At 39.5% G+C, this 13,068-nt stretch overlaps 1 protein-coding gene across 9 annotated transcripts in view; it reads right to left on the bottom strand.

The window, feature by feature from the left end:
* Positions 1-511: 511 nt before the first annotated feature.
* LOC145449993 (uncharacterized) overlaps positions 512-13,068 on the bottom strand; it is a 174,861-nt gene continuing 162,304 nt past the window's right edge. Inside the window, exons 4-20 of one of the 9 annotated variants that reach the window (XM_080328429.1) lie at positions 11,740-11,872; positions 11,564-11,674; positions 8,221-8,303; positions 7,891-8,161; positions 7,665-7,829; positions 7,186-7,266; positions 7,038-7,118; positions 6,861-6,941; positions 6,691-6,771; positions 6,021-6,101; positions 5,849-5,929; positions 3,400-3,480; positions 2,022-2,102; positions 1,856-1,936; positions 1,678-1,758; positions 1,511-1,591; positions 512-1,441 (exon numbers count right to left, since the gene is read on the bottom strand). In XM_080328429.1, coding sequence (XP_080184555.1) covers positions 1,404-1,441; positions 1,511-1,591; positions 1,678-1,758; positions 1,856-1,936; positions 2,022-2,102; positions 3,400-3,480; positions 5,849-5,929; positions 6,021-6,101; positions 6,691-6,771; positions 6,861-6,941; positions 7,038-7,118; positions 7,186-7,266; positions 7,665-7,829; positions 7,891-8,161; positions 8,221-8,303; positions 11,564-11,674; positions 11,740-11,872 — 1,692 coding nt within the window. In that variant the 3' untranslated portion in view covers positions 512-1,403. The remainder of the gene's footprint in view (positions 1,442-1,510; positions 1,592-1,677; positions 1,759-1,855; positions 1,937-2,021; positions 2,103-3,399; positions 3,481-5,848; positions 5,930-6,020; positions 6,102-6,690; positions 6,772-6,860; positions 6,942-7,037; positions 7,119-7,185; positions 7,267-7,664; positions 7,830-7,890; positions 8,162-8,220; positions 8,304-11,563; positions 11,675-11,739; positions 11,873-13,068) is intronic. The other 8 variants (XM_080328438.1, XM_080328432.1, XM_080328431.1 and 5 more) reach the window with 8 other exon arrangements.

Raw genomic sequence — 13,068 nt, 5'->3', positions numbered from 1 at the left:
ATAGAAACACTTCACAAATTAGCTTAGAATTAGAATTAGAATTAGAGCATAAGAACAATTCACAAATTAGATTAGAATTAGAATTAGAGCATAGAAATATTTCAGAAATTAGATTAGAATTAGATTGCCGGGATTTCGCTCTAATTTAATGACATTGGACAACTAGAATAATCTAGTTGTCCAAGTCTGGTCACGACAATGACCTTCGTGCGTGGCGTTATAGAGACGGTTGAGCATTTCTTGTTACAATGTTTTCGATATAGCTCGCAGCGAAACTATTTTAAGGACATAGCACTACGAAACCATGTGCCCATTACCATTGTATCACTTCTCGGCAACCCCTACACAATTTTGCCCGTGATTGATTATGTCTTCCTCACCGAGAAGCGACTATAATGTAGTGAGAGAATGGAGTACACATGCCTAAAACACTTTGGTCTGGTGCACAAGACCGTATAGCTGCTAAGCATCATATTCCCCAATATACATACATACATACATGCAACAACAATAATAATAATGTGTCTTCATCTCCTCACAAGAACGATGCAACATACAAATGTAACCATGACACTAAAAATACTGCCTGCCAATATAGTTCAAGTGGTGTAATACATTGCAATATTGAAAAATAACGGTATCCACATTAGGACTGAGCAAAGTTGCGAATTGGAGTTCCACTAAGTATGAATTGATATACACAGGGAGAATGACTTCATAAATCATATTCGAGGCAATTACTCGAACGCAAGGAAATTAATGTCACACTTGGCAACCGAGTACATTTAGCATGACAATGTAGCCTTAGTAGCCTATGACAATGTAACCTTACACAAATTTTGTTTTATGAACAAACCCCGCTTTGTGGTATTAGTTATTATAGATGACGTATTGGCGAATATAAAATCAAGGATTCAGGCTTCAATGGTGAATAAATAATACATTCTCACTGAGAATATATGAAAACCAGAGCTTTTCGTCAGTAGCAGAGATGAATTTTGAAGACTGCATATAACATCATTACATACAACCAATTGTGATTTCATAGAAACAAATAGAATATACGTCGTTGACAGAACTACAGCGGTCGATTGCAAACCTACACAATAATTCCTTCTGGTGACGCAAACCAGAGGTTGTTGAATTTTGATTAAATTGGATTTAAGCGCCGACGAATGGAAAAAATGTGAGTTCTCTTTGCAATATTGAAAATGGTCTATGTTTTTTAGCACAACTGGCATTCGCAACTATGCTTCCGAATGATGCGAAATCATCTGATGATAAGATAATTATTGGTCGCGAGCAGCATAATATATTGGTAGGCCTACTCGAATAACTTGACTGTCCAGATTCGAATTTCAACGTTCAAATTTCCATCATTTCATGCCGAGCAATAGTATTCATTACATCCTAGATCCTATATGATCCTTATATCCAGTCCCTGTAATTTATAGAACAAACATATGAAAGTTCATTCGAACGCATCTTTGAAAGCGAGCATTCATTGAACCTTTGATCTTTTTGACCTGTCTATCAACAACAGCATAAGTGGCAACGTCGGGTAGCGACGATTCGGTTGATATGTTCGCATCTGAATCAACATAGCAGATGGTGGAAAACACACTTTAAAAAATTATCCAGTCTGAATAATTTGTCGCATAATGCCGTATATTGTACCTTTAGCCCGTTTCTTTCTTCTATCCACAGCGGCGTAAGTTTTCACGTCGGGTATGGCCGATTCACTTGATTTTTGCGTATCTGAATTATTGTAGCAGATGATAGGAAGCATGCACATTGCACACTTGCTAAATTTATCCAGCTCGAATAATTTGTGACATGATGCCGTATATTGTACCTTTAGACTTTTTGTTTTTTCTATTCACAGCGGCGTAAGTTTCAACGTCGGGTATGGCCGATTCACTTGATTTTTGCGTACCTGAATCAACGTAATTGATGGTAGAAGAAACGCTTTAAAATCTATCCAGTCTGAATAATTTATCACACAATGCCGTATATTGTACCTTTGGCCTTTTTATTTTTTCCATGCACAGCGGCGTAAGTTTCAACGTTGGGTATGGCCGATTCACTTGATTTTTGCGTATCTGAACCATTGTAGCAGATGATAGGAAGCATGCACATTGCACACTTGCTAAATTTATCCAGCTCGAGTAATTTGTCACATGATGCGGTATATCAGTGGTCGGGAACCTTTTTTTGTCCGAAGAGCCATATTGGCCTTATTTTTTCCATTTTACCTTCCAAAGAGCCATACATGTCAATCAGCTGTTATGTCACAATTGAAAAGTCCTGGCGTCATGGTAGCACCAATTCGAACTCGACTATACGGGATTAGTCGTGTGCGTCACATTTTCTCTGTAAAAACTTGAACTAATCATGCTGCTTGGCAATCTTGAGCATGCCAAACTTTAGTTACGAGAACGTAGGTTCGCCGTGATGACCCTATTAACTGTGAGAACTCATATTATCACATGCGTAGGCGGAGCCAAACATGGTCACTACAGCAATGGCCTAGCCACTATAAGCTGTTAACGACAATTTTGAAACCTTGAATTATTATTGGTATTTTCTATTGATGTTCATGGATGACTAGATTTTTAAAATTTTTCTCTCAAATTCACACAATTTGCATTTTATTGTTCGAAAATAAAGCACGAAACGAGAGGTAAGGCACAGACGGGTCAAGTCACACCAATAATAACGCAATTCATCGCAAATAGCTTAGAATTGATTACAACTGATATTAATCTAATGTAACTGCCGCACTGATACCGAAAATCGAAATACTGATCGACTTCTCAATTATCAAAGTATTCGGTGGTAACATATAACGTCGCGCTACACGCCTACACGCCTATTTTATCGCGGTAGAGCTACTTGTCAATCAAGAACGTGGGTAGCTATGGCGTTGTTTGTAATTCGAGCTTGTAATTGTGAATGTCACGTTCACGGCAGTTCATTTCGCGCCGTAGATCAGGAAGACAATGTATATTTGAAAACTGCGTTGCCATATTGGTGTCGCCATGTCTGTTATTCTCTTTAATCAATCAACGTATCGCGCAATCCAAGATTTCGAGTCGGGTAGGTCACATCGAATTCGCGATTGATATTGGTCTCCGGCGCGACAGTAACTTGAATTTGAGGATTTTCGAAAGAGTTCGAGCCCCTAAACCTGAAGGCGGCATTGAATTTACCTCTCAAAGACATGTTTATACTGCCACGGCAATTATTCTGGTCGTGATGAAAATTTACTAACAAGTCGCTACAGTATTGATCAATTCAGTAAGAAATAACTATTTCGCAAAGAGCCATATCTTATACCCAAAAGAGCCATATATGGCTCGCGAGCCATAGGTTCCCGACCACTGCCGTATATTGTACCTTTAGACTTTTTATTTTTTCTATCCACAGCGGCGTAAGTTTCAACGTCGGGTATGGCCAATCCATTTGATTTTCGCGTACCTTAACAAATGTAAGAAATGGAAGTAAGCATGCACACTATTCTAAATTTATCCAGTTCGAATAATTTGTCACATAATGCCGTATATCAGTGGTTCTCATCCGGGGGTACGCAAATCGATTTCAGGGGTCCACGAAACCTCAAAATTTGCTTCATAACTGCTCAAACGTGAGGACTCGCGTAAACAGAAAGGCCGACTGACATAAAATGTTCTACTATGCAAACTCATTTTAATTGCGGTATTGCCAATAGCCTGTTGATGCGTACATAATGCTCTTTATGAATGTTTTGTTGGGGTTGTGGAATATATTCGTATGCACAAAATCCTTTTTCTGCTGCGATATAACCACTATTCCAGAATAACTTCAAGATGAGCTGCTACATAGAAATTACTATATAAGCTGGGCATTATATTGATAAAGCGATGTTGAAGGGGGCGGAAACGCTCAGGGGGCGATATGGGGGGCGCTGGCCTCAGGAAGGCGGTATGGGGGGGGGGGGGCGCTGGAGAAAAATAGCTTCACAGTAGATGATGTGGTGGTAGGACATATCCCTAATGAGTATTCAGAGTAAATTAACACCGAAAACTTCGTTATATATAGTCTACAAAATACATAGTTTAATTGTCCATGGGCGCCTATATGACTGGCACCGAATGTTCCTGTCTGGGCAATCTGAACCCCAGAAGACGAATTCCATCTGGCAGGGAAAAAATTATATGCAAGTGAAGAAATACCACTCTGAAATCGTGTGCGTCCTTTAGTTTTGTAAGATTGGGCGACAGGGATATCTAAAACTAGATATTACTGTAGGGCGATATCCCTGTTGGGCGATTCTATATTTTATGATATAGTAGACAGGAGGTCACGAAATAACATCATGCAACGAAGTCATACCTACGGGTTCATCCGCCCGAATATGTGTAATTATCAGTTACGGGCCCTACAGTTTCCAAGACACCTCACAATGTTCTCTCTAAGTTTTGATGAATCTGCGCACAGTCTGCGCTGACCCTTGAACAACAGTGCGTAACGACTAAAAAAGGGTCATAACTTCGAATTTGTTGTGCGCAACGTAGATTTTTTTGTGCAAAGATACCACCGTGCACTGTGCACGTGCGCAGCTAAGAGGGAACATTGCACCTCACTCAGCTCTACCGCTAAATCTGGTAACGTGAGCAGAGAGGACAAGAAATTGATAGCAATATATAAGGAATTCTTACTGACCGATTACATTATGAATTATCGAAAGTTTTCGCGCTTCGCACTGGCTCGCTAAACAGTACAGCTGATTCCCGGCAAAAGCGAACGACGTGATGGGGGGCGGTCGGTTTATCACCCTATGGGATCCCAATACCCAAGTTTTTCGGGGGCCTGACGAAGTGCTGTTTCGGTCCTGCCAACGGGTATACGCCCGAAGATGTATAATTATTATTGAAGGGTCCTACCTTTTCAATCACACATCACTCAGCTTTACCGGTAAATCTGTTTACGCGAGCAGAGAGAGGATAACAATTGATCTCAATATACATGCAATTCCCGATCATATTGACCAATTCAATCAATAATTAGTGAAATTTCTCGCGCTTCGCGCGTCTAGGCGAGAATATATACCTGCCTCAGTAACTGGACACCCAATGTAGTTGACTAGTTTCAGGAAAGAGCGAATTGCCGAAAGGGGGTCTGGAGACGAAACCGCCTCGGAAGTTTGGTTTATCACCCGAAGGGGGGGGGGGGCAAGACCAACGGTTTTTTTGGTGGGCCTGACGAAGTGCTGTTACGGCCCTGGTAACGAATTAATTGTACCTATGGGCACGCCCAAATATGTTTAATTATTAATTACATGCCCTTTACTTTCCCATACAACAGCTCACTCACCGCTACTGGTAAATCTGATTACGTGGGCTGAGAGGATGAAAAGTCTATAGCGACTTATATATGTAAATACCACCTATTCATTCATGCATTCTAGAAATTTTTGTGTACCAGGCCACACAAACTTTGCTGACCATCGAAATCGCGCTACGGGGTTCTTGGGGGCAAAGCCTCAAGCAGTTTGGCTTATCACGCCATGGGTGCGCAAGGCAATCGTTTTTAGGGGGGTTGACGAAGTGCTGTTACGGCCCTCCCTCTTACTCATTGTCTTTATTACATTCCTTACAATATGAGGTTGGGGGGCGCTGGAGCACGATAATTTTTGAAAGGGGGCGCTGGAGGAAAAAAGGTTAAGAACCACTGGTGTAAATTAATGGATTTTCGGTCCTCGTTCATGTCAGATCGACTGCGCGACTGAGGGTCCGCAGTGGTCCGTGAGGGTCCAAAGGGCGTCCGCGAAGACAAGAAAGTTGAGAACCACTGTCGAATATTGTACCTTTAACCTTTTTGTTTTTTCTGTCTACAGCCGCGTAAGTTTCAACGTCGGATATGGCCGATTCACTTGATTTTTTCGTACCTGAAGTAATACAACAGATGTAAGTAGGCATACACACTTGTTAAATGCATCCTGAGCGAATAATTTGCGCCTTATTTATGCGGTATTGTACCTTTGACCTTTTTGTTCTTCATATTCGTAACTGCATGAGTCGTAACGTCGGATGTGGCCAATTGAGTTAATTTCTGTGTACCTAAATCAACGTCATAGATAGGGGTATATTCACAACGAATGATGTTTCAATATATGTTTTGATAAAAGAGCGTTTTAACAAAATGGGATTTCAATTAAACTAAATACTTTTTATTCACAAGTTGCATAATTATGCCCTAATTGTGAAAAATACCCGCGAAAGAACATGTAATATGTGCCTACAGACGATTTGTAACCGATATAGTAGACGTATACCATATGGAATGGTTAGAATTATTGAAATTGTCGTCGGTTCAACAGTTATTGCACTACATATGTAGATTATTGGTAGGGAGAGGATATTCTCGTGGATATTCCTATTTGAACTGGGATCAGAAGCCTTTTTCGCCTGGGCACAATATTGACCCTACATTTCTTTATTGTCAACGTCAGTCCAACGTGACGTCATAGTTACCTATTCGTGACGTCATGGCTAAAGTTATTTTAAAAAATTGTTAAAAAATTGCTTTAAACAAGGGTCATGCATTAAACATATTTATTTTCAATTGATTTTTTTTCAATGCAACCCTATTGCAATGGATGGTAGAGTTTGATTTGAAAGCGATTCTCAAATCGAATGTTCATTGTACCTTTAGCCTTTTTCTTCGTCCTATCCACTACTGCATACGTTTCGACCTCAGATGTGGCCGATTCAGTTGATTTATGCGCATCTGAAACAACGTGGCCGATGGTAGAAAGAACATTTCATACATCGATCCTGCTGAATTATTCTGTCCTATCTCCATGCCGTATACTGTACCTTTGGTCTTTTTGCTCTTCCTACCCATCACTGCATAAGTTTCAACGTAGGATGCGGCCGATTCAGTTGGTTTCCGCGAACCTTAATCAACGTTACACATAATAGTATTAACACTATATGATAAATATATCTTGTTCACGTAATTGTCTCCATGTTTTTTTCTGCTACATACTGTACCTTGAGGCTTTTTCTTTTTTCTATCCGTCACCGCGTGTGTTTCAGTGTCGTATGTGACCGATTCAGTTGATTTCCGCGCAACTGAATCAAAGTATAAGATAGTAGAACATGACTCCAAAAAGTAATTAATAACGATTGTTCATTGTACCTTGGAACTTTGTGTTGCTTTTATCCACAACTGCATATGTTTTAAGGTCATGTGTGGCCGCTTCAGTTGAATTCTGCGAGCCTGAATGAGCGTGACAGATAATAAACAACACACACAACATCCACAACCACCGTGTGATAGCTCAGAACATTATATTTCAAATCATCACTTCTTTTAGATATATAGCTAGGCAGTATTTCAATTGAGCGAGGGTGTAATGGCAAATCATCAAATATTTTAAATTTCATGCACCATCGTCTGATGAAATGGATACACGCTTTTAACATTCACTGTAGAAGCAGAAAAGCAATAACTCTGTAGGTCTTATAACAATTGTTTGCATACCTAGTATTTTCTCCTACCTTATAGCCAACATCTGCATACAAATCTGTGTTGTTGGTAGGCTCTTCCGACTTAGTTTCACCAACAACTGGTAACACTTATTAAAATTGATCAATATTAATGTTCGTAGGAGTTACCTTTCTTTTTATCAACAACAGAATAGACACCGAATCCACGTTCGTCGGTATGCGTCGTTTCAGAAAGTGGAACCGCTGGGGTATTCGTTTCCGGCCCTACAGCATGAGATGGTTCATAAAGTGCATCAATATTATCCATTTCTTCAGCCCCTGATATTGGTTTTCCTAAAGTGGTGTCATTCCATTCAAATGAGGTTACTGGATTTAAAGTCAAGCATCTTGTAACCTCCGTGTCGCTGCCTCAAACAAAACACCAGAACAATCGTCATCAACAGCAAAATTGATCCAATGCTGCTTAGTATGATGACTACGGTGAAATTCACAGGATTTTTACTTTGAACATTTTCCGTTGAAGTTGATTCAGAACTGCCGGTTGTTTCCGAAGTTAAATCAATTACTTGGGTTGTTGTTCTTACACCACTGCAAGGTTTTACGTCGATACTTTCATTTCTGCCGGAATAGATCCATCGTAGTCTAACACTTCCATTTGTTAGTGTCTAGAGAAAACCGTATTATAACATGTAAGTTACTTTACAAAAAAGTAATCTTCCCTGACGTCGTTTGGTGTGATCATTTGTCCGAAAACGCCGTAGTTCATCCCGCAACATTCCGTAATAGTCGATGGTATTTCAGTTTCACCTTATATATGAATGTAGTTAGAATGTAGCCTAGAAGTTAGACTATAACGATGGTTCGCAACCGCGGGTTGCGGACTGGTGTCCGTCCGTCTAAATCTTCCTTTCGGCCTGTTATATACATTGCAACTATATATATCAGTTGTAAAATGCAATAAGTAGGACGCTTTTCAATTAGCTAGAGATATTAAGCACCAAATCTTCCATTTTTGGAAATTTGAAACACATTTTTATACTCCAGGTTGTAACATAGTTCATGGCTTACTACAGAATCGCCTTGAGTTACAAATCTGTAGGTAAGCATTCAAGTAACTTACGACTTGCTTATGAGCAGCTATATGTGAAAGTGAGTTGCATAATGGTATTATTTGACGTCACATCAGGATTGTAGGTATAGTCAAAATATATCAAAAATCGCCCTGTTGTACCAGGAAATCCTTCATTGGTTAAATAAACATTATTCTAACTTGGCATTTCTTCATGAGGCGTATCATTTCCTTTTCGGTTCGCATTCGTACGGCGGGGCTCAGATTGAAAGGACACTATATTATATTAAAAACCAAAATCCAAGTCACCCCAAATCGCGCTAATCGTGAAGAATTTTTTTAGTTGCATTCACATCTCCTAAATATTCGAAAACCGATTCGATGATCCAAATTCATCATTAAAAGCTGCAAGCACACGCCAACTAATTATTTTTTCACGGCCGCATTCCACTGTGCCCCTGGCCTAATTGAAATAAGGATGAACAAGGATGCGGCACATGGGAAATAAATGCTGAATCCTAAGTACCAATCATGGTTCGCGGTTTTTATTTAAGCTCAAGGTTACGGGACCACCATATGATTAAGCATGAGTTCTAAAAGTAAGGGTCGCGCTCAAAACATGAGCTGCCAAGGGCATAATTTAGGGATATGACGACACAAGAGACATCTATTATATCTATGTAATATTTGTTGAAGTTTTTGCCAGGAAACACTTTCGATTTCATGTGGATATTATATATAGTTCCGAAGTCACTGTATAGTCCCAGTACACCTCATCCGAGAAGTACACACTTTAAAAATTATGGTACAACCTGGGTTGTACACCATACACCCGGTGGAAGAGCCCTGCAATAAACTATTTCCATTGCAGTTTCATTCTTTTGGTTTGTATAGCAAAGATATATCAGAGGTCTCAAACACGGAGCCCGCGAGATCATTTTGTGCCGCCCGCGTGGACATTCTGGATTTCGAATTAGTCAACAATATTTAACTACCATTTCTTTAATTTGAGAACTTCGAATTCGCTATGACACTACTTTGGAAGCCAGAAAGTAGTCATCAAACTTCACTATTTCATCACTTTTAAAAATTGCGGCGCAGTGGAACATTTCCTATTATTAGTGACATTACTTGTTTATGGTAGGTAAACATGACCCGTTGATGATTCCTACTGAAAATTGTGATTTGGACTTGGGCGCGACCTTTTGTAGAATTACTCGAACTCGGACTCAATGCGCGATAAAATAAAAATAACTCGAGTTGAGTCGCGTCAAAAGATACAATTAGAAAATGACTTATATGACGCGGATCGACGAGACTTGGTACAACAATCACGGTCGCAAACTGGTATGGGAAATAGTAAAATATCAAAATGTCGTACCTTGCGTTTCGTAGCTTATCTAGATATATAATAAGGTCGGTATGGCAACCATTGGCACTGTGTTGCCCTCTTGATGTATACTTGGTAACGTCCTGTGTCATCTTGGGTATCTTTATTCATGTTATTATCGCCAATTAAATGTGGTGACTATAAAGTGGTCGTTGCCTACGCTTCACAGTTGTAACACAAATGGATTTTTTGGCAATTGGACATTTCTATCACTATGCACAGTATTCATTATATTCAAGTTGGTACTGATCTGTTCAAATGCTCGAAGGTAAATCGAACACTTATTTAATTTGACTTTGGTAATGACATGATCAATAGCCTATCAGGAGTATACCCGAGACCCGGATTGGGCTGCACTACTCCAATGCCCTGTCTCCAATGATCGGTCTTTTTGATTTTCTAAAAGTCTACCTATAATTGCGGCACGTCAAATTTCATCAAGGTGCAAAATTATAACGCGACAGCCTTTACAATATCCTGATGCATTTGTACATTTGTACATACACTTGTACATGGTGTCTCAAACTAACTATTTTGACAAACTATACCAAGTATACAGCAACAATTTTATTCAAATATTTAAAGATGTTATTTTTTCAGTGTGAATTCACATTAGTAAATCACATTTTAATGATGCGCTCGGAATGCCAGTCTAAAAGGTCCCGTCAATAGGACGTACTTGGAAATACATTGAATTCCCGTATTATTGGTGCTGCGGCCCGCGTTGTCATCAAAAAGTAGAAAATTGGCCCGCGAGCACATTTGAGTTTGAGACCTATGATCTATAAAATGGGTTAATTGCATCTCACTGTCATCTACAAAAAAAACGACTAGCTAGCAAGAAGTTCAGCTACCCCTACCAAGCACGACCGCTGCTCGAAAAATATGTAAATTGACCTCTCTATCAATTCTGTCGTTTGAATTTGACTTAGTTTCCCATTTCACGAACGCCCAGGCGACAGCCCGGAACATTACATTTCCACTGAGTCACCATTTTCAGACTAACAATTTTGTAAAAGTCTGCAATACCTTTGGTCAAGTTTGCGGACCTATGGGGTATGGGGTGTGGTATTTGAATTCTTTTTGGGTAGGGGGTTATCGTTATACTGTTTGGTTTTTTAGGGGGAATGATTCTATCATTGCGTCATTCTCTTTCTGGTACCACGAAAATGTAATTTGAGGTGGTCTCGCCAGACCGTCAATTAAATGGCAAAATAAAGAGTTTGTCAGCTCTACAGGAACTAGGGTTTACAGCGGAACCTTCCGAGTATCTCGTACCCTAATAATTTAACAAAAACCCTAAATGCAACTTTTTACTATACCTTTTCTTGAAACTAAGTGCAACTTTCACGCCATTTTAGTGCAGCAAAAACTTGCCCTAGTGATGAGTAAGCGTAATGCACTTTGTGGCCATGTACATTCAATATCGCTGACAAATATCTCTTGATATTTCCAAGTCATGATTAATATATTTCTATAAACTGAGCATGGGTCATACAATATTAAAAATTGCCTGCAAAAATTGATATCACAAATAAGGCACAGAGATGTATAACAATATTATATCAGATATGAGATGAGTAGGCCTATGCAATTTGTGGTTATTACCTTGTAATAATCTGAGCATGCTTTCTGTTGCTGCCGGATTTGAATAGAATTTAATTGAGCCATTGTCAAGGTAGCAAAGTGACAGAGAATCACTAGATGGATATGGTCCAACTGAACAAATGCTGAATTGTTGATATTATGAACGTGTACAATAAGTGCTACGATAAGTTACTCACATTCTATGTTAATTAGAGAAGTAGACAGAGATGGACCAAATATCGTTGCGTATTTATTTTCAAAGTAACACGAAACATTTACCCCATTCATATTTGGATGAAGATTTATGGTGGAGTTGCTTATATTCCTTTCCTGTGAAACAAAGAACTTTAAATCAAGACGCCAGCTGCGTCTACGTTCGCGCACTGAGCAACAAAATAAATCTTTCCACTCAGCCAAACATTTTCAACCGTTTCAGAATAACTGTAGGCTTATCAAGTCACACGGTCCCAAGTCACAAGACACTCCGGGTACAAATAAAAGCGCAATAAATCATGTCATAATCCCTGATTGTGGCAACTGTACGGAGTCTTTCGATAAAATTAGGGTTTTAGCGACTATGTTATTGGGGTAGGATCGCCGAGCGAAGATACCAATGATTGAAACTCACGGGGATGATTCGTTGCATAATTGTCGCAAACGAAGTGTTCGGTTGTCCCTTAGGGAAACTGGGGAATTCCAACACGTGTATTTTTGTACTATAACACTACAAACAGTGATTAATATTTGCAGACTCACAACAATGACAATAGTGAGATATCAGTGCAATTTACGATGTTTTGTGTGTTTTCGCCTGTAAATGCGCAGCCTAGGCATACATTTTCGTGTCCAGCAGCACTCATAATAGCTGGTGTCCCAAATGGATTCTCCGTTAGCCGCACCGCTCGAAGAAAACAGCGATTTAGTTTTTTATTTTATCTCACCCAGCAAAATTAGTGCGAAAATTTGGCAATATTTGATTTCGTCTGAGTTCGGGATTTTTTCGCCGTAGATATAACAGAGGTATTCGAAACAGAAATGCAGAGCCTGGTGCAATGGAGAGGACACAAAGTGTCACGTGCTTTTACGCAGTGCCTGTGCTACTCAGCGTCGGGAAAATCACCAGAGGATGTCAAAGTAGTCAAGAAAGCTTCACATGTAGAAGTAGAAGTAGGACGAAGAAAAATCTATTCAAGTATGAGTAGAATTAGCTCTCTCATAAGCAACATGAAACTACTTGAAGTAGAAGTAGGATTGACTGACTTTAATTCTATGCAATAAGTAAGTAGTTGTGAAAACGATCGTAATACGTTCGCATGGACTGTCAAAAGCTGAAAATGGAGCTATGCGGAAGATGTAGAGAGCTTGATTCATATATTTATGAGTCCCAGAAGTTGTCAATTTTAGACAGGATAAGCAGTCGTCCACGTCATAGGATTTAAATGATAGTATTGATATGAAATTGCGATACTACTCCTTTGTTTAGTACAACATCCCGTTTTAGAAAACACCATGGTATGGCGACCTCG

The sequence above is a fragment of the Botryllus schlosseri genome, chromosome 11 (assembly GCF_051294905.1).
Source record: "Botryllus schlosseri isolate E-star chromosome 11, Bs_hap1, whole genome shotgun sequence".
Taxonomy (NCBI): Eukaryota; Metazoa; Chordata; class Ascidiacea; order Stolidobranchia; family Styelidae; genus Botryllus; species Botryllus schlosseri.
The sequence above is the reverse complement of the archived record's forward strand: the minus strand, read 5'-3'. Positions and strand labels throughout refer to the sequence as shown.